We start from the raw sequence: 22,128 nt of genomic DNA, 5'->3' as shown, positions 1-22,128 counted from the left end.
AAGCTAGGAAGTCCATGGACTAAAAGGGCTATGAATTTCATAATTAACATCATTTGTCGAAGATGATTTGGAATTTTGCTTATTATTGATACTTTATTGTAGTAATTCAACGGGCAAGTTTTGGTATGAAATTGGTCTACACCTTTTATATAGTATCATTTGTACACGGTTTCTAGGTCACGAATTCAACACCAAACCCAATAAAAAAACAAGAAATCTTGTTCTTATCTATCCAAAATTCCAAATCAAATATTCAAACCAAAATCACAACTAAGAGTCTGTTCTCTTACGTTAAAATTCAGTTCAGTTCAGCTCAATTCAGCTTAGCTCAGCTCAGCTCAGTTCAGTTCAGTTCAGCTCTTAATTTCCTTCTCTTATAAAATATTCAGTTCAGTTCAACTCAGTTTAATTCAGTTTAGTTCACTTTAGCTGAGTTCAGTCAATAAGAACAACCCCTATTAATGGAATGTATTACCCCAAACATCATACATATCTTTGTATACTTGAGGATATAACTTTGATTTACATGCAATCCCTGAAGATATATATAAATTAGGAAAATGTTATACATAGCCTTTAGGGCTATATATAAGCATTAAATTTACACTTGAAAATCATAAAAAGTTAAGAAATCATCACAATATAAACACTAATTACACTAATTTACCAGTGTTTTTGTCATGAAATTCCTAATTTTATATAATTTTCAAGAATATATTTAATGCTTATACATAGCCCTTATGGCTACATATAACATTACCCTATAAATTAAAACATTACTAATTGAACGCGTAATTTATCATTTACTTTTTTTTTTCTTTCTAAGTATTTTCTAAATTCTATAGTAAGCCTTACCGACTTATATGTAATTTCAAAATAATAATGTTTTTTTTTAATTTTTTTTTTATGTAATTTTACAAGATCTCACCGTTGTAATCATGTTAATGGAACTTTACCAACAAACGCATGATATTATTCACATATTTTTATTACCACACAAATGGCACAATGCCTCTCCATTTTGATAATGTATGGATTGTAGTAATTTGTGAAGAGAATGAGGTATTTGGGGAGGGATTAGCATTAGTGTCACCATGGACATTGACATGAAGTTTTCATCACAAAACTACTTATAAAATCAAAACATAACCATCATTACCTATTGTTTATTACCAACAACGTAACCAAATAGGTTGTTAGAACTATATTAATGTAATAATGTTGACTTAAAATAGATTTAGATTAAAACTAGTTTTTGGCCCGGCAATGCCTAGGGTCATTATATGTATAATTATAAATGAACTTTTATAATAAAAATTATGTGCTAAAATATAAATATAGATTAAATTAGTTACAAATACTTCAATACGAGCTACTCATAATATTTTTAACTAAATATTGTAAACATGAGATAGACCATTGAAGTAGTGATTAATGGTGAAGTGTAATAAGGGTCTGTTCTCATTAACTGAACTCAGTTGAACTGAACTGAGCTGAACTGGACTAAACAGAATATTTTATAAGAGAAGAAAATTAGGAGCTGAACTGAAAATAAACGTATGAAAACAGGCCCTAAGCATAAGGTCATAGGTTCAATACAAAGCATAACAAATACTTCAATACTAAGCATAAGGTCATAGGTTCGAAAATAAAAATCACATAAATAAGTTAGAAAATAACAACGTAAAACCAAATTATGGACATAATACAAATTCAAATTGAAAGCTGTCATTCTTGGCAGCATATATTAGTATAAATAAATTATAGCACCAAGTGACCAACAACAGCGCAAAAGGAAAGAGAGACAAAAATTAAACAAATAAACAAAATAATTAAAATAAACAAATCAATTGAATTCGAATCCAAATTACTTTTTTTCTGTAAAAACAAAAAAAAATCCTCTTTCTTCTCCACTTCCAGCTTAATAGCTGCCTGCAAGTCGTTAGAGAGAGAAAGAGGTATAGAATTGCTTCTAAGAGAAGAATTTGTCTTTTTTACAGAATAAAAAAAAAAAAAGAAAACCCAGAAAAAGGAAATTTCCACCACTATATATAATCAAAAATTATTTTTCTGGGTTTTTTCCGTGTAGTGTGAAATGGGTTTCAATTTCTTTTCTGGGTTTCTTTAATTTTTATGAAAAAAAATTCATTCTTTTTTGTGGGATTTTTTTTTTTTTTTTTTTTTTTTTTTTTTTTTTTTTTTTTAAAAGAGTAAGTTTTGAGAGGAGAGAAAGAGGGCTATGGCGTTGGGGTCTATATTTTGTTGCGGCAAGGGTTTCGATCGGTATGTTTATTTTTTATTTAATTTTTTTTTTTAAAAATGTGTTTGTCAGTTTTAATTTTGGAAAATTGTCTAAAAATAATACGAAATTATTGATGTTATATGCAAAACATATGAACTGAGCTATATATTGTATCAATAATTAAGACTTTGAATTACATGAACTGAATTAATATGTTACATGTATGTGCTCTGGCAATTATTTAATCAAGTACTATTAAATGTAGCTAAATTGATTTAGCTTATTTAACTGTTCTACATGATGGTCTTGTTAAGTCAATGTTTTTTTAAGCTCAATTTGCAAGTAATTATTGTTACAAATAATTATTGTGATAAATTTCTTTACAGGTTAATTATTATTTGTAGATGGATTCAATTATATTTTGTCAAATTGTTAAAATACTTTAGAAAATTGTACAAAACTATATGGGTTATAATTTTAGTTAGTGACAAAGCTTGTTTAATAAGTCTGTTGTTGGTCTATTCAATTAAACCTGACAACTTGTTGCTCCTGTGCTCCATTTTGTTGAATAGTATAGTGGTTTTTGGGAAGTTTGAGTAATTTTTGGTTAAAGATGTTGAATTTGGTGTGATTAAGATGATACAGATTAAAACAGGATGCTTAGTCCATATTCGATAGAGAGAAAAATTCCATTCGCTCTTAACGAAAGAATGAGGGGTTTATGGAATGTGGGAAAATAGTGGGGTGGTAGTGAGTGGGTGGATGAACCAGGCATTTCTCTAGATAAAAGGTCATTTTATTGAAATTAAATTTTTGCATATGAAGTGAAACATGAACATGTCAATATGATCTTAAGTGTGTGTGACTTTGTGTAATGAATCGACCTAAGAGGGGACGAGGGGTATTATAGGTAGCGTATAATAAGTATGTTAGGATCAGCTAGAAGTTGTTTTAATAATGAGAGAAGATTAGGGAGAGATCATTAGGATGAGAGTTCTCATTTAGGTTTATTTTTTAATTTGGGAGAGTGCAAGCCTCTTGAATGCGGTTTGTGCTTATCTGTTACTTGTTCACATTTCCAATTCTTCAATCATAATCACCATCTTTTCGCATTGAATCAACATCATCTATCCAGAAATGTCAGTTCATACCAGTGTGGGATGATATTTTAGCTTAAGATGTTCTGTAGAAGCTTCTTCCCTTTCTGTCTGTATATATATTTAAAATCTGGTAGGTAGTAACTGCTCTTATTCTCTAACTTTTATGGTTTCTTGCTTTCTTCCCCTGCCCCTTGAAAGTGTATTATCCAAAAATACTTGTGCTTGTTTTCTGCTTGCAATGGCGTTGAATGTTAAATGCTGGTGTAAAAACTTTTGCAGGAAAAAGAAGGAAGAAAATAAGGCAGCATGGAGGATATTTTCTTTAAAGGAATTGCACGCAGCTACAAACAATTTTAACTATGACAATAAACTTGGAGAGGGTGGATTTGGAAGTGTGTACTGGGGTCAGCTATGGGATGGTTCACAGGTATTGAAGAACTTTGCTAGTTTCTCTTATGCTCCTTTGCTGAGAACACAAATGGGATGTTTTGAGTTGAATTTGTGGTAGTCTATCTACTAGTGTTACTTAGCCTACAGCATTCTGTTATATTGGCATATAAGTTTAAATATTTTTAGTTTTCAGTCTTGTTTTTGAAATTGCTAGCTAGCACCCGGTTGTACTGAACCCTTATTGGCTTTGGTGTTTCAGTCTAAAAGTCTGTCTTGTGAGTTTATTTATAAACCTAAAATATACTTGTATAAGCCATGTTATATAAGGCCTTACTGCCCAACCCCTGTTACTGCTGCAAGCCTGCAGCATCATTCAACATTTTGTTAGTAATTGACCTGATTGTCTCTTGTATATTGGGGTGATGTAAGGGAATGATTAGGAAAGGTGGTAAAAAAAACCCTGTGTGTATGAAAACTTTCATATTGCTTCTATTTGAAAAGCATACAGCTATGAAGTGTACTAAAATTGAAAGAAAGGTGGCATGGTGGCTTTCTAACTAGAGAATTAGTAGTTGACAGTTTCAATTGGCATGTTGGACAGTGCATTTTCTTGTGATTTTTCCATTAAAACAAGAAGGACTTGGTCTTGTGATGCTCAATCCGGGCTGCGGGAAAACGTATTCATGATTATATACATGTAAAGTGTCACAAACTCTATGTTTCTTCCCTCGAGTAAATATAGTCACTCAAATCTCCCTCTTTCTGCTTTCGTAGTCTTTAGACTCTTTACTAGTATGAAATCAGGTCTTTGAAATGAGTTTCTGGGTTAAATGTGTAGACAGTGGGTTAGTTCAATGGTTTGGGAATTTGAGGAGGGAAGAACCATAAGCAACACCACCTCGTCTTTAGTGGAATATTTTGGGAAAAATGGAATGGTATGCTTTTCTGTGCTTTTTCACTAGGATGCTGCAGAGTTATTCAGAAGAACATGAAAGTCTTTCACTTCTTCCTATAGAATATTTTCCACAAATCAGGCTAATTTTCAATTTTCTCAAGCCCATCCAAAAGCCATTGTACTCCACTTGCCATTTATTAATATTTTTTTTTCACTTTTTCATCAGTTTTGTTTAGACCAAATAATTCATATGTAAGCATTTTGCTTGCTTATACTTACAGAATCACTTATCTGGTTATTTGAGCTCAATGGCAGTGCAGAATTTGGTTCTCATTTTTGGTGAAAATTATAATTATAAAAGGAAGCTTTTAAAGAAAAGTGTCTTGCAATTGTGCTAGTTTGAGATTTGAATGAGAGAATTATTTTCTGCATTATCAAACATAAATATGAAAATCTTTGGAATGATTACTTGTGCACAATCTTACCGTAGAGAATGCTGATGAACTGTTGTGTATGTTTAGGGGATGATTCACTCTGCACTCTGCATAGGTTGATTGAATGCAGAATTCCATGAGAATATTTAATTGTAGGCTGGAAGATATGAGAACTTGGTCCACGCTGGAATAATGGGTCAAGTGTCTAGTGCTCTATGCTCTTGGAATAAAATATATGGTTTTTGCAAAACTTAGTCCCCTTCTGTCATTGGGCCTACGCTGTAGTATCAAATCTGCTAGCCATTTTAGTGTGTCTCTTAATGAAGCAGACACAGTGCACAGTCATCCCATTCTTTCAATGTGAGATAAGTCACCTGATCTTCTAATTGCATAGTTTGGAATTTGGTAATAATTCTACAGTGTTGCCTACATGACCATGAATTTGTTTTGGGGCCATAACTAATAGGCTAGCAGGCATGGCAGTGTGTCAGAATAGGTAACTAATGGAAGATTGCAGGTTGGAGACTTGTACTGTTTCATATGATGTTGTCACTTGTTAGTGATATTACTCTAGAATTAGAATTTAAACGTCTCCTGTGTGGAAAGCAGTATGTAGTGTAGCTTTTTCATTGAATCAAAATTCTTATGAATTAGGAACTTAAGATGTTCTGGAAATAGTATTGTTTAGCAACCATGCTAACTTGAGGACCTACTTCGGTGGCTGATGGATGTTATGTTGATAATATGGCCTGATGTGTCATTCCAACCTGAAGATGCAGGTGTTGGAATGACTGTCTGAAGCCCGAACTTTTAATCCACTTAGAAAAATAAAATTATCTTCACTGAGTTATTGAAGCTTGATATGAGAAAAATGAAGTCATGCTTTTAATATGAAAACAGATATATTGCAATAACTTGCTCATGTTGTCAGACATGAGCTAAAATTGACGAGTTGCTTCAATGCCGCTTTTTTACTCTTCCTATTATCTATGGTCGCTGCAACCTAGTATAGGTGTTTTTAAATTTTTTTTGACGCTGCAGTTGTTTGATCACATCAATATTGGGATCTCTTGTCAGATTCCAGGCATGTTTAGAGAGTCATGTTTATAGTTTTATATAACACATTTATGTTTGTACTCCCTCTGTCCTAAAGATATTGTCCCCCCCCCCCCCTTTTTTTTTAATTTTTTTTATTTACTTTTCCCTGTTTATTGTCCTCTTTGGTTAGTGAGTGCAATTTTTATCCTATCATATACTTTGTATATTTTTCTTCTATACTGTTGATTAGATTCAATTTAATATTTATACTCAACATTTATAACAGCTAACAATCTAACATGGCGGGAGACTTCTTATTTACTTGGCGGCTTGTATTTAGTTGGTTCTGCTGCCTGTTCTTTTGTCCTTACTTCTAAAGTATAACTACAATATTACTGAGTGATGATTGTTGTTTGCAGATTGCGGTTAAAAGGTTGAAAGTTTGGAGTGATAAAGCAGAATTGGAGTTTGTTGTTGAGATTGAAGTTTTAGCAAGAATACGACATAAAAATTTGCTGACTCTGCGCGGCTATTGTGCTGAAGGACAAGAGCGACTCATTGTGTATGATTTTATGCCTAATTCAAGTGTATTATCCCATTTGCATGGACAGCATTCTGCAGAATGTCTTATTGATTGGAAAAGAAGAATGAACATTGCCATTGGATCTGCGGAGGCAATTGTGTATGTCACTCGATTGTTTATTCAAACTAATGTCTATTGTCCTATTCTGTCCTCCTTTCCCCTGATTTCCTCTCTTTAAGGAAACCTCACGCTTGGCTTATTGCAGATACTTGCACAATCATGCAACACCACATATAATCCACCGAGACATTAAAGCTAGCAATGTTTTGCTAGACTCTGATTTTCAGGCAAAAGTTGCTGATTTTGGGTTTGCCAAATTTATTCCGGATGGTGCAACGCATGTAACCACAAGGGTGAAGGGCACACTTGGATACTTAGCCCCTGAATATGCCATGTTAGGGAAGGCATCAGAGAGTTGTGATGTATATAGCTATGGAATTTTGCTGCTGGAAATTGCAAGTGGCAGAAGAGCTCTTCAGAAGCTGAACTTGACATCAAACCGCTCAATCACTGACTGGGCTCTTCCATTGGCCCGTGAGGAGAATTTCAGAGAACTAGCAGACCCGAAACTGAATGGAAATTTTGTTAAAGATGAGCTGAAAAGATTGATTGTGGTTGCTCTGGTGTGTGCTCACAAAAAGCCTGAGAGAAGACCAACGATGCTCGAGGTGGTGGAACTTTTGAAGGGAGAAGCCAAAGAAAAATTAGCCAATCTAGAAAACAAGCTGTTTAATAGTTGGAAATCTGCTGATGATAAGGACGAGATTAAAGAAGATAACACAGACTCTATATCAGAGAAGAAAGACGATACTCCTAAAACTGAATCTAAAGTTGCAGAAGCTGTACAAGAGGAGAAAGATGTTGCTTCTAAATCAGAATTTAAAGTTGCAGAGTCTATATCAGAGGAGAAAGATGATACTCCTAAACCGGAATATAAAATATCTGATTCTGGATCCGAAAGTGCACAGGAGCGCTGAGGGAACTTTTAGAGTGAGTATACATGGTGTCATGTCATCAAAAGTTTGTGTTTAACAGACTACGGTGTTGAATATGGCTCTCTTGACAGAAAGTAGTAGCACAACTTCTGGTTGCTAGTATAGTAGCTTTACTCTGGGTTGATATATTGATGCTCTAGGTATGTTTGTGCCGTAGATCTTTGTTCTGGTTTAATACTCTTATTGTACGGGTTTGCCTGATGCATTTTCCTTCATCCTTCTCGGGCCTTCCTCTCTTCTTTTCTTTCGTGTGCTGGAGCTTTCAACACTAATCCTGCGTGTTTGTCTTTGGGGGTGAGATAGAAACTTTGAGTCTAACTGTATATGAGCTTTGTTAATATTTTTTCTGAGTGTCAATTTTTGTTTTTGCTCACTTTTTCTCAATTGTGGTATAAATGTGTTTTTGAATGTCCAATTTGTGATTTGCATTTGCTCACTTTTCTCAACTCTGGTATAAATGGTTTTTGCTCACTTTTTCTCAACTTTGCTCATTTGTTTTATTCTAACAAAATGTCTCATACTTCATTTTAAAAAAAAGTTATATCACTTTGCAAATAGCGAACTTCTAGACAAGTTTTTGGAGATGATAGAGATAGAAAGAATAAATAAAAAATAAATAAATAAACAATTTTTTTTTTAAAAAAAGAGGTGAATTCATGTGATGGAAGAGAGATAGAGAAAGTTTATTAACTAAAACCAAAAGAGTTTATTAACTAATAACAAAAGTGATATAACTAATTTATAATTTTACCTCTGTTATAGGTTATGTGCAACAATTAGACATTTTCCCTCTCTGATTTATGTCAAATCGTTGCACATAAGCTGTAACGGAGGTAGTATATTAGCTATTAACATAATACTTGAATCGAACAGGTGAGTGAAGCTTTGGGTAAATTCTTCAATGTGTTCTCGACCAACATCTGATCTGGAATCGGATCTCCTGCTAAACATATGACCAGTTCCTCCAAAACTATTGCATGCCTTAGGAGAAACTGGATCATTCCAACTTCACGTTCTAAACCATAGTATTTCCTTACCAGTATTTTTCTGAGATGAAACCTGCAACAAAGAGGGACTTCATGATCAGTACTATAAAACTCTCTTTCCAACTCCAGTTCCTCTTTGTTAGATGAAACGAATCTGGCATCATAATCCTTAGTGAACCCCTACAACATAAACAACAATAACAAAATTAATTTCTTGTAAAAAAAAAACCTCATTTAGAGTAAGATACAATAGTCATAATACTATAACCACAAACCTCTGAAAAATCAAGAACTTCTAATACAGGTGAACAGTTGAGAAAGGGTAACAACAGTTTATTCCAGTAGTTGTTTCGAGCAGCAACATTCAGCTCTAGATGTTTCAGATTAGGAAACACCGGCAGCTGATCCTTTAAGACCTTTTCATCCACCGAGTCTAACTCCTACAACCACAGGTAAGCCAACTGGTTAATTCTACCATTTCCGTTAATTTTTAGTTGCAACAAAGGGTTATTACTACCTCCAGTTCAATTTACTCGTAACAAAGGGGTATTATTTGTGAGACATAAAAAATTCCCTTGTTGCGAGTAAATTGGACCGGAGGTAGTATTTAGGAGACATAAAAAATTCCTCGTTGCAACAAAAATTAACCGAGGTAGTACATTCTTCTTTCACAACAAAACTAAGAAAAAATTAGAGAGTGAGTCATACCCACAATATAAGGCCTTGCAACGACAAACGTTGAACATAAGAAAAAGGTCTGATGAGGCCAATCATTTGCGGAAAAGATTCACCAAATTCTAAGCACTGTGTTACCACCAGAACTGCTTCAACAAGACAATGCATTACTCGGATGTAGTAACACATTGCTAAATTATCGCGGTAATCAAGGTACTCCAGGCTGGGAGTATCGATAATCACCAAGTCAGTGTTATGTTCATCAAAAGCATCACATTTAGGCATACTTAAACACATTCTTCTAAGGGAAGTCGACCTAATATCTGTGATGTAGACATAGTTCGTAAAGGCTTTGAATGTAAGGTCTTCAAGTACAGGGCAACTTGAAACTAGCCTCGGCAGGAATCTATCAACAGAAATAAAAGACGCGAACAAGAGAAGTAATTTCAAGTTTGGAAGACGGTAAGATGGCATGTTATAAACATGATCAAGGCCAATGTTGAACTCAAGCTTCAGCACTTCCAACGTTTCACATGTGAAAATAGCTGGAGGTAGCTGAGAATCACCAGGTTCGCTCACCAGAATACAGAGGTCAAGCTCCCTAAGGCCACAAAGGGTCAATGGATAAGAGATCCACGCATTAAGTCGCGCAGATTTTAAGTCAGGGAGACAACCTTGCTTACACTTACCAAAATAGCAACCATCAAAGAACACTTTATCAAAGTCCCCGCTGCTGACTTTAAGTCTAAACTTGGTGAGATACCGCGATTGGTGTGCTTGGAGTACATCATCAACAAAGCTCACGAAAGTGGGGAAACGTTGAATTGCATTAGGATGTTGCAAACAAAGTGATATAGGTGAAACATTGAAGTCAAGGCACGTAATTAATGAGAAAACACGCCTCAATCTCCTAGACAAGACGGAAGTAGCAGCAGCATCCTTAGCGGGAAGCAAAGAGAGGATCTGATTTAACAATTCATCAGGCAAACAAGTGAGCCTATCTACCAACGATTTTCTATCATTGTGGTTTTGGACATCCCACACAGTAGTATAAGTTGCAGTACATGGTTTCAAGCTCCAATCCATGCACCTTCACCCTCAAGAGCAGCGATTCCTGCTCTCGATAAATAAATGATTATATCAGATCATACAGCCATTGCATTGCAATTCTGTTACCACCTAACTCGATACCAAAAGGTCGAAGCTAGCAAGAATTTGTATAAAAGCAACTGCCTTTCTGAAGGAAGAGTTATTATTAAAGTATTTATACAAAACCTAACATCATAAGATAAGAAACCATCTTTCTAAAAGATATACTTGTACATTCTAATGATAATATCAATATGGAAAATATATCACACATATATTTTCCGATATTGTATATATCTCATAGTTTTAATTTCTTACAAGCAACTTGATAGATTTTGGTGCCTGAGTTTATTTTAGATTTTATATTGGTTTTCCAGCTGAGCTCTAGTAGTACCGGAATAGTACTCTATTTTTTTAGTACTGTATGTAATGTACCTGATTGCCTAATTTCACTTGTTGCTAAAAGATTGTTGTTTGGACTTTATAGTTGTTTAATTTGAGAATATCACCTCATTTCCCATACGAACATAAATATGGTTATAAACCAAATTCAAAATTTTCCGTATTCATTTATGTACAGCTACTATAACCAGTCAAGAAGTGCTACAAATGCTGTATTTTACATGTATTCAACAAAACGGTACAAGTCTGAAGGGCTAATACTAGAGAAAGTTGTCAAAACAAATGGTGAACTAACTCATACTAACTCTGGAGGGTAAATGCGAAGAATTAAGTAAAGGTGTCCTCTCTATCTCCTTCTGCAATATCAGCGTCCTCCATGTTGCTGAACTCTAAGTAGTGTGTAGGGCGGTGCTCTTCATGGTAATACTCTTTAGGAGTCCCAAGCTTGATTCCGTATTTCATGCTAGGGGTGTGCTTAACCCCCATGAAATTATAGTTCCAAGGACCAGTATCAGGAGTCTGAAAAAAGAGTGATTCAAAGAATAAGCACCATAAAAAATAATCTTAACAGGAATTCAATTAAAACAATCTGCTTATAATAAGATTTTTCAAACTTATCAAGAGCTTACCATATAGAAGCCGAGGAACCGATCACTTAGCAGCATCTGAACCTTCTCATAATGAGTAGGTAGATAGCCATGGGGATTGCAGCCATTATCTTTATTTGCACGTCCCCACTCATATCCTGACGGGGTAAGCTTGTAGGCAGTCAGTGAACAAGAACCAGGAGTAAAACTGCAAGTAAGAATGATACACTGCTCCCCATCCCACTGCTTGTTGCTCTCCAAAATACGAGCATGACTAGTTACATCCTGCATTTGATAATGGGTCAGGTTATAAGAATTGGGAATTTAGAAAAATAATGTTACGTGGGATGAAACCTACGAATATTAGAGTACCTGAGGTGATAGCTGAGGAAGTTCGTTTGGCTGTGTATGCATCCACCCCAAAGGTTCCAAATCATTCAAGAAATCATGCTCAGGCAATTGAGAAGGAAGATTGACCTGTTGATGAGTTCCCCATTGTGGTGGCATTGCAACACAGCGAATCTCTTTAACCTGAGGATTATCTGGGGGGCTTACACCATACAAGTAACCTGCAATCTGGGTCCTCAGATCTGCTATGCATATGAACTTCTTCAGAATGTTCTTTGGCATGATATATGTATATCCCGTTTCCTATTTTGAAAAAAGAACAGGTTGGTCAACACAGATCATATCCAAAAATAGCAAACCACGTGCAGATGTGCAAGCACAGGTTGAAAGAAAGAAGCATACATCTATTTATTTGGCTGAAGATGGGATAAGGAAAAAGGACACTAACCTTTATATCCTCCGAGTTTACATAAATATGATTCACACGCAGATAGAGATTTGTTGCAGATATCGCTCTGACACGCCAATCAGTCTTAGAGCTAAATGCTGCCTGCTCATAAGGACTTGTGGTAGTGACAATTAATTCCTCACCATGCACATTGGAAGTCTTTGTTGTAACCGCTGTCAATTGACTAGAGGCCTTTGCCTGGAGAATGAATCAGTGAAGGGGCACATTAGAAAAAATATTTAAGAAATATTATAATGTAGAAGACAAGGGGGAGGGACAGGCAGATTTTAATGGAAACTACACGGAACAAAACCAGTATACACACCTGCTTCTCAATCTCAGCAATCTGCTGTCTCTGCTGAGACGGAGGGGTAATCTCTGCCCCAAGGATGATATCACGTATTTCAGACTGCGTCAATGCCGAGGTGTTCACATTGTTCTTCTTGGCATAGTCAGAAAGTATGAGGTCTCTCAAAGCAACTTCAACCTGCATAAATTGATAAATTGGACTTAGTTGCATGCTAACTTGAGCAATTGCATACAAGTATACAACTCATATGAAGATTGAACAAACTGTGACAATTTGCAAGCACTTTCCTAGATACTAAATGCAATAATCAAAGGGATCATTTCAGCAAAGTACCTTCATCCATTGATCATCAGTGAGAGAAGGCCAAATATGATGAGGTTCAGTGACCACAGTCCTGTCAGGTTTCAGCAACATCTTTGCCTTCTCATTGTTGACATGAAGTGCCCGGAGTATGAGGATAAGCCGAGAGAAAGCAGTATATGATGAAATGCTTTTCAACCAATCATCATATATGTTGAACAGAACCATTTGTGGTTCTGTAGCCTTTAAGATGAGATCACCAAATTTCTCAATCTTTAAGCAAGCCTGGAAAGGAAGTTGCAGTTCACTTCCTTTGATAACTATATTGGGAAAATCAAGCAAATGGACCTCCAAAGGATCCAACATTCCTTTACGGGTCACAATAATTTGCTTTGGCTGTTCTTCAACAGGTAAAGACCGGACAAGGGCCGCAACTTCTTCAGCTGTTTTCCACTTGGCCAGCTGACCTAGACGCTTCTGTCCAGCCCATACACTAGTGTGAATAACCTGCCAAGAGATCAACAGAGTGTTAAAATCTCAGATGCAAGAAAAGGCAAAGCGAAATAAAGCCAAGTGATGTAGATATAATTAAAATCACTGGGCCAGGTCTTACCTTCAAAAATAGCTGTCCAGTCCGGGGATTAAATATGAATATAGCACCATTGATGGGTTTTGTGGTAAGATTTCCTTCAAATGTTTTATGAATTGTCACACGATAGACATTAGTATCATCAACAAACCATATAATCTGATTACTAAATATCTCCCCGTAATTCTGGGAAGACAGATAAGGCTCAGTAGGTTCAGAAGAGTACAGCTGAAGACCCTTCCTTATACGCTCTCTCAGGACATAAAGTGCGGGGTTTGACTGCACACAAAAAATATCATCAGACAATTCCAAAAAGGTTCACAGTAAATGCTAATATACACAAATAAAAATTATAGCAAGTGCAAACCTTCATGATCTTGTTCATAGCTTGTGCAATCAGAGGTTTAGAACCAGGGAACCAGTTACCAAAAGCCGAATGCAAGTTGTAAGCCAAATCAAGAGCAATCATAACTCCCATGGGCGATGGATAAATGGACATGTTATCAGTTGTGTAGTCCAAGAACTTTGCTCGGGTATATCGCTCAATATCATGAGAGTCATAATCACCCCAACGAAGCTGCACATCTACCCAATATTTATTGCTTGCCTTCTGGTCAAATACATCTTTTGTCTCTGCCACCAAACTGGGTTTCGACATCGGCCACCTATGAGCAGCAAACAGAAGTATATCTGCACAACTACTGTTCATTTTATAACTTTTTCTGGGATGGATTGTCTCCTTCTGAACCGTCTCAATTTCTAAAGCATCTAGCTCCTGATCCAGAACTTGACAAAGATCCATGACAACACTTTCATGGATCTTTTGCCATAAATGTGCACGGAATATCTGAATCAAAGATATCTTCAAAGTTGGAATCTTTCCATGCATAAAAATTCCAGTCAGATCAAGCTGAACTTGGAAACCCACATAGACATTAGCACGATTTATTGTAGGAGACCACCAGAGTGTAAATCTACGATTGGGAATCTGGTTCAAACCAGATCGTTGTGCATTAGTCAGCTTCTTATACTTCATGGACTCCTCAAAACCAGATGCCTTCTCCCAGAAGAGACCCTCCCATGTTGGAAAGTATGTTCCCTTAAACAGAGTATGCTCCAGAATACCTTCCACTCCCCCTAGAGCCTGAATGACATCAGTTCTGTAATTGTTCAAGTTCCAAAGTTTTCCATCGTGCCTCTGATGCGTCCACCAGAAAGGATTTTGCTTCAAAACCTGATATTGCTTGAAATCAGTACGAACTCTCCAACCTTTATCATATGCTAAAGTATGACGATCCTTTTGAAACAAGGTATTTATTCGAGGTATTCCACGATCCCAAGAATCTTCCAGATCCTCCAGGGTTAAACGCCGATTCTGCGACTGTGCTTCTTGCCTCTTCAATGCATACTCAGCCCAAACACGCTGCGAATCAATGAACTCGCTCTCCCACGGCTGTATGTATCGGTAGAGATTCGGAATCAGCTGGTCCTCTTCATGGCTCATACCACTCCTGAAGTGGGTTACACCCACATCGGTTTGTCTACTGTAACGTAGGTCACTCTGTGGAATCAAGATGTGACCCATTGACAGCATTCCAAGCCCTCCGATTTCCTTTGGAGTGTAGAAGATGACAGGAGGAAACCTGCTAGGCATTTTGGAGTTCAATCCAATCTTAATACGAGTTTGGATTTTGTTCTCACACTTCACCAGCAAGTCTAAGAGCTCTTGAGTATGTACAGTCGCCTCACGGAAGTAAGTCATGAGACCGATAAGGGCAGTGTTCCATTTGTTGACTATTTTCGTGAATGTCGTAGAGCCAGAAGACATAAGAATCTGCCGCACCCGATTCTCAAAGACTTTCATATGTTCATCATCAACCCTTAAGAAAGCAACAGCAGTTCGCTCTTTGGTCTGCTCATTTTGCAAGTTCCAAACCCCATCTTTGGTGTTACTAAATGCTTCTTGTGTCATTCTAATCTTAGGCATTATCCGCACCTCAAATCCACACATGCTGAATAGCAGATTGGGGTTGTCCTTGCTGTAGACCGAAACAAAACTATTCTCCCATTCTAAAGTAGTGATACTCCGTGGTAGACGATTTTTCATGTCCCAGAAAACACTTCTACCCAAGTTGACATCATGTTTCATGAGCCTCATGCGAGCATCTCTGGGCCAACACTTTTTGTTATTGTATCCAACCATATTCTCATTATTGGGGTCAGGATGCTCAGTAAGGTACCGCTGGATCAGATCTCGGGCCTCTTCATGAGTAAACCAGAGTAATATATGCACCTTATCAATATAACGAGAATACAGCCGAATAGGATGCCTGGTTTCAACCTTTGTATCCCAAAAGGTCATGAACTCATTAGGCATTTGGGGTGGACCAGCAATTTCACTACCTCTGGTCAAACCCAGAAGAAGAAGATCAAGCACAAGGCCATAGTATTGTACAACAAATGAGGCAAACTGAAGACCCCGTATCAGCCCATAAGAGTTGGTGTGACTCATATCCTTGTAAGACAAAACCACATTATTCTTTGCAGTAACATAATCAGCAATGTTGTGATCCAGAATCAACCGCAGAAGTCTGTTGAGCATAGTCAAATCAATCTTCTCAAAGAACTTCTCAAATTTGGTCTGCAACATCACCACACATTGTCCATCACTTGTATCCCATATACCTTGCAGGTTATTAATTCCTTGGCACCACTTATACACCAAGAGAGGAGGTGGCTCAGTATCTGCAGGCTTCACCCAATTTGGGAACAAGTGCCTCTTGTCCCCCTCATACCACAGATATTGATCAAGATAAGCATCTGTAATTTTTTCAAGTGGCTCAATCTCATACACAGGAATGAGATAGCTATATAGATCCATAAATTCAATGCCAACTTCTTTAAAAGCCCGCTGTGTGAGCAAGTGACGTTTAATTCTAGATAATGCCTCATGAGGGTTATCATAAGCCTGTTCAATCAGACCTAATTCTTCTCTTTGCTGTTGATTTAATCTGACAGCAACACTGTATGATTCCTTCAACCTCTCCAAGGCAAGGATAAGAAGCTTGGTGTCATGCTTATATGACAAGGGTGGGAACGGAATTGGGGAGAACTTCCTTGACTCTAGCCAATGCACAGTGGTAGTGTAGATAGCCACAGCTTCTTCAGGTGTAACATAAGGCCCATCCTTCAGATAATTGTGCTGGCGTTCCTGCTCTGCTTTTAACCACAAACGAGTCAACCTCCCAAGATTCTTACGACAAACTGTTTTATCAACTGTAGCTCCTCTTCTGATACGTTCACGGTTATAATGAGCAACATTAGTCCACCAATCCGCTTTCGCTTTCACATAACGCAGGATCATATTTTCAATGGGAACAGGCAATCCTGGAACCTTCCAGGGGATATTTGCTTTCCAACAACGCCAAGCTTCACTGAGATGCTGCAAGATGGTTCTCGCCTTATTTTGCTTAATACCCTCTGGCATAGCATCAAGGACATCATGCATAACAGCAGCTCGAAGCTCCAAGTCAAAGTGACTTTCAACACGTTGCTTGGTAACTGTCTTTGCCACTCCTTTAGAATGCCGACCTTCAAATTGTCTAGCAAGTAGATTACCCAACCACCTCTCCAGCAACGGCACTATACCACGAAGGAAGAAGAGCCAGACCCTCCACATTGGTGCCCAGAAGCCACATCCAGGTCCCTTCCCAACCGGTCCAGTGTTGAAACGGTAATAAATTAAATGCTTCAGATCCTTGCACATTCTAATCTGCCTCATGAGCCTATATTTATAACGGTACATTCCAGTCAATTGTCCAACATGTGAAAATATGTATTGCAGGCCATCAGCAAGTTGAAAAGCATCCACATTACCCAAACGGAACTGAACATTGGCATCAACCACAAGTTTCGTCAAACGGAGAATTTCACGACACAAATGAAACGCATTACCAAATCGCGACTTCTTACGCTCCTTGGTAGTAAGTGTCTTAACTGGCTTCAGATTGAAATTATAATCCAGATGCAGATAGTTCAGATTTTTCCTGTGAATAAGCAAGTTTAGCATGTTGTAACCTTGCCTGCAGACCTGGAGGCCAACTTCAACCCAATCCAGTTCAGTACTCTGGAAAAACTTAGTAGCTGCAAGAGATCTGAAAAGATGTTTCTTCTTCTGAGCTTTTGGTGGCCTGTGATGCAACTCGTTCAGCACAAAACATTTCAACAACTTCTGATAGCTGACTCGAACCTTCACAGGATATGAAGGAGGGCTGCAAAAGACAAAATTTGTCAGGAGTGAGCATTTAATACAAAGGACATACATTAGTAAGCTAAAGAAACTGCAGCAAAAAAGGAGTTACAGGCTCGCTTACCAATGCTCCTTGTACCACTCTGAAACCAGTGGTATATCTTCAGCACGTCGAGTACGACCAGACCTCATATTGAACGGTCGTGGAGCACACAGCAATGAGATTCCAGCTGCCGTTGTGTCGGTGTACAATTGGGTGTCACCAAGCAATGGTTCAACACCTTCAGGCAGCTCAAAATCGTCATCATCCTCTTCATAAACTTTTTTATCACGTCGGTCTTTATGAGACGAGGTAATAGGATGAATCAGTGGATCATAATAAAATGCTGGAAGATCAGGATCCTCAGATTTTATATACATCACCATTGGAGTGTGGTATACACAAAGCCTGACTTTCCTAGGCCTATTATTGTACAGATGTGGAAATGCAATCCGATATTCTGTTCGAAGAGGTGACCGGATAATGAGTTTGTTGATGTCATTGAACTCATTCCAGTCTTCATCTCCTTTCTCCATGTCACGATACAGGGGCTCAAACTTTGGGCCTCCTGCAATTGTGTAAAAGCAAACTCATTACAAACAATACATAACTATTGACACTTCTACGACAAAAGCACATGCAGTAAAACAATGAACATCAGTCCAATAGAATAGTGGTGCAATAAAAAAATAAAGTTGTTTACAGGACATGCCAACATTGCTACATGACTCGGAGCTAGAGTTCAAACGTGCTTCAAAAAGCACTCCATGAAGTCAAAATGGTTTCCCCTAATCACCTTAACGAACTTTAAGGCAAACATGGACTTGAGCTGTTGGACATTGCTCAGTGCTAAACTTAATGGCCAAATAACACCACACCACCCCGTCAAGCCCTCCCCCCAGCGAAAAATTTATCAGGCCTTACAAATTCTCAAAACATTTCTTCTTCAATCAATCAATCCAAGCCTTAGTCCCATATAAAACATTTCTCATTGGTTTATTCAAAACTTATCATAGGATATAACTATAAGCTTAAAAATGGTAAAATATATTCCACCAGAATCAGTATCTTACCAAATTACCATATATGTGGAGCATATGGGATTAGAAAAAGTCTGATATAGCTATATTACAGACACAAACTTTTGAAATTACAGAAATCAAAGAATACAAATAAATTAAAAGTGATAGCTATGACATACCAGGTATGCACATGTTCAGTGCCTTTGCAGTGAAAAATGATTCCATGTCAAACAAATAAAAGTAATTCCTGTCAACCATGTCAGACAGCAATTGTCCAGCAAACCTATAAAGAGTTGCCATAATTGGCAGTGAAAGATGCCATCTTCTATAACTTGGCCCATTGATAAGCTTTGTCTTCACAAGAGGTTTATGGTCATAGAACCATGTATAAACAGCAGAATCTTCTTCTTCATCTAATTCTAGTTGGATTGGTTCCAGTGGATCCACATCTAAAACATTATCAGCATAATCCAATGGAGGCTCCTCATCATCAAAAGGGGGAAACCTCATTCGTTTAAAATGCCGTCGATCTCTCTTTTCTCTTCTCATCATAATCCACATCGTACCCCACTGAGCCAGATAGATTGGTTCAACCACCCATGGTATTTCATTTACAAATGTGATGGCTCCAGTTATATGGTAAAGAACTTTGACATCACGGACCTAAAAACAAATAAATAAAGGGTCAATTTCAAGCAGATATCCCATTAATATGCATATAAACAAGAATGCTAAGAGCAAACGTGCCTTTTTCAAGAGAAGCTCAAATCACATTCATTATAAATCATTGATCCCTCATCATAAAATTTACACATATTATAGCTAGTGTAAAAAGTATCCCAGATATATTTCTTAATATTCATTCAACCCATTAACAGTCCTAAATTCCCTTTATTGAAAAGATGAATAAGCTACAAAATGGCTGAAAATGTTATATAATTACCTGTTCCCAAGGCATTGGCATGTTCTCAAGAAGCTTGTAGACAGCATGGGGAACAAACTTCAAAGCCCCAAGGTACACACGTTTATCATGGCGGAATTTCTTAGAAGACATATCACCATGATCTCTGAAACAAGGGAGCAAAACCTCCATTTTAGCAAATACTAAAAAAAAAAAAACAAAAATCCTAGAGAAACAGAACATTATTCAACGACAACAACTGACGACCATTATAAGATTCTTAACCCACACCTAATATAACCCACTCCTAGCTCGTTGAGACTGCAAATGAGCCAAAGTTTTACTGTAGAAGCTATAAAGACTCGGGAACATAATATGGATTGTTTATGAACAAAAAAAAATCAAGCTCTTTAAGCAAACAAGCTGAGCTCCGATACGGTGACATCCAATGCTTCTCTGCTCCACTGAATTATGTTCCCAGTAGACTCTACTACATTACTCGTATTTAGCATAAAAACATAATATGATATCCACATTTATATTTGCAACATTTTAAATACAATAAAACTCCTCAATGTGCCAATTTCAATTTCACAAATATAATTAATAAAAACTTTAATTTAGAGCATACTCAACCAATATTTAAATAACCTGAAAACAATCAAGTTTTGCAATAGCAAATGAACAAATCTGAGCCTATGAATTTCATAGCTCAGCTAAAACTCTACTCATATCAAAATCAATTAATCGAGCATTCCACTACTCAGCCAAAACTCGACTCGATTGCAGCACAACACCCAATCCACAAGATCTCAGCAATCCCCAAACACAGCAACTACCATTCCTCTTTCCATCTTAAGTACATTCATATAATCATAATCACCATACAAATACTAATACAAACTACAACCAAAACCTAAACAATCAAACTCACTATAAATTCGAAACAATCGAAACTCACCGAATAATCTTCCGAACATGCTCAGGCGGCATATCCTCCTTCTGCGTCTCAACAAACCCGAACTTCCGCTTATCGCCATACCGCTTCGAATTAAGCTGCATCCACTTCCTCGCCTTCTCCTCCAACCTCGCCTCAGCTTCCTCCGCCGATTCCTGCTGCTGCGGCTGCTGCAGAGGCGGCTGCAGCACTGTATACGACGGTTGCATCGCCGGCGGAGGTGGAATCGAAGTTCCCGGCGCCGGCGGTGGCGCCATGGGATTGTTCCCGTTCCACATCGCACACGCAAAAACCCTAAACCCTCAGCAGATGCAAATTTTAAAACCCTAAGAGAGAGAAAAGTACGAAGATTGAGAAATTGGGGGTGAAAAGAGAGATGAATTGGGGATAATTTGAGTTAGGGTTTATTGTAAAAATGGAGAAATAAGAGGGAAGATATTTTTGCTTTTTTTTTTTTTTTTTTCTCTCGAGGAGAGAAATTAAGTAACAGGATGTGAGTGAGGAGAGTGAAGAATATAAGTAGGAAGAGTGAAAGGCGGTAGAATGAGCAAGAAACCGACCTTTGTGTGTGTTCGAGAAATGGCGTTGATATGGGCTAAAAGGAGATGGGTTGGGCCGAGGATGGTGGTCATGGAGTGTCACGATTAGAGTTACTCTGTAATGAAAACTAGCACGACTCAACCTGCGATGATTAACTAAAGTAATGATGTGTTATTTTTATACGGAGTACAACTAATTCATAAATGCACAATGAGTTAATACGGTGCATTACATGATATGACCTCAACTAATTAGCCCCGACTTTAACTAATTGTAGACTCGAGTTGAGAGCTCTAGTTCGTGATTCGTTGAAACTCATATTTTGGTAGGGTGTGCACTAGTTGAGCATATATGAGTATTTGAAAATTGAAATATATGTGATGTGTGATGTGAGCTCAAGGATAATGAGCATAGAGTTTATGAATATTATGACTTCAAATCATGATTACCTGGTATTATAATTGTGAAGAATGATGATTTATTACTATATTAATGTTGCCATGTAATAATATTGTACAAAACTTGACGGTTTTAAGTTATGCCACAACTTGCACCCATGTTTTGTCAACAAATTTGAATCAAAATCGTGCTTGATATTGTAAACTTTAAACAACCTAAATGAAATGGAGGAAAATGTTGTAAGAAAATGCAAAACTACTGAGTAATGAAATACACTGCAAACATGCAAAATTCAACTTGGATGTCTAACATTAAGCATGGTATTTTGTCACATGATTAAAAGCCAAATACGAAGTATAAATTAACTACATTAATGATAACCCCGGGATGTTGATTAACAAGTGAGAAGTAGTTTGGTGCGTACACTTCAACTACATCTTTGTAATTCCAGTGAAAAAATTTAGGTGCAATGTAGCATTTGTTACATGTCTCCATTTGTATATGTTTTAACCTTTAATTTGTTAGATTTTCACTTGACTTATTCTTGGATCTTATTTGATAAATAGAAAAGTCAAAGAAACTATTAATCTTATTTATAAAACCATCAC

At 37.1% G+C, this 22,128-nt stretch overlaps 3 protein-coding genes across 3 annotated transcripts; 1 reads left to right on the top strand and 2 right to left on the bottom strand.

The window, feature by feature from the left end:
• Nucleotides 1-2,161: 2,161 nt before the first annotated feature.
• Nucleotides 2,162-8,092, top strand: LOC110703232 (PTI1-like tyrosine-protein kinase At3g15890). Its single transcript, XM_021881002.1, has 4 exons — nucleotides 2,162-2,283; nucleotides 3,622-3,769; nucleotides 6,519-6,781; nucleotides 6,888-8,092. The coding sequence occupies exons 1-4, from the start codon at nucleotides 2,240-2,242 to the stop codon at nucleotides 7,657-7,659; spliced, it is 1,227 nt and encodes a 408-aa protein (XP_021736694.1). The 5' UTR covers nucleotides 2,162-2,239; the 3' UTR covers nucleotides 7,660-8,092.
• A 433-nt stretch (nucleotides 8,093-8,525) lies between these two features.
• Nucleotides 8,526-10,424, bottom strand: LOC110703083 (F-box/LRR-repeat protein At4g14103-like). The gene is made up of 3 exons (XM_021880840.1): nucleotides 9,372-10,424; nucleotides 8,939-9,103; nucleotides 8,526-8,843 (listed from the first exon to the last, which is right to left on the bottom strand). The coding sequence occupies exons 1-3, from the start codon at nucleotides 10,422-10,424 to the stop codon at nucleotides 8,526-8,528; spliced, it is 1,536 nt and encodes a 511-aa protein (XP_021736532.1).
• Nucleotides 10,425-10,940: 516 nt separating this feature from the next.
• Nucleotides 10,941-21,235, bottom strand: LOC110703231 (pre-mRNA-processing-splicing factor 8A-like). Its single transcript, XM_021881001.1, has 12 exons — nucleotides 20,585-21,235; nucleotides 19,666-19,789; nucleotides 18,902-19,385; nucleotides 17,785-18,268; nucleotides 13,779-17,682; nucleotides 13,436-13,690; nucleotides 12,856-13,329; nucleotides 12,538-12,699; nucleotides 12,213-12,410; nucleotides 11,789-12,067; nucleotides 11,459-11,701; nucleotides 10,941-11,348 (listed from the first exon to the last, which is right to left on the bottom strand). Exons 1-12 carry the CDS (start codon nucleotides 20,857-20,859, stop codon nucleotides 11,157-11,159), a joined length of 7,074 nt encoding a protein of 2,357 aa, XP_021736693.1. The 5' UTR covers nucleotides 20,860-21,235; the 3' UTR covers nucleotides 10,941-11,156.
• Nucleotides 21,236-22,128: the final 893 nt, after the last annotated feature.

Source organism: Chenopodium quinoa, unplaced genomic scaffold, assembly GCF_001683475.1.
Source record: "Chenopodium quinoa cultivar QQ74 unplaced genomic scaffold, ASM168347v1, whole genome shotgun sequence".
Classification (NCBI taxonomy): Eukaryota; Viridiplantae; Streptophyta; class Magnoliopsida; order Caryophyllales; family Amaranthaceae; genus Chenopodium; species Chenopodium quinoa.
The sequence above is the reverse complement of the archived record's forward strand: the minus strand, read 5'-3'. Positions and strand labels throughout refer to the sequence as shown.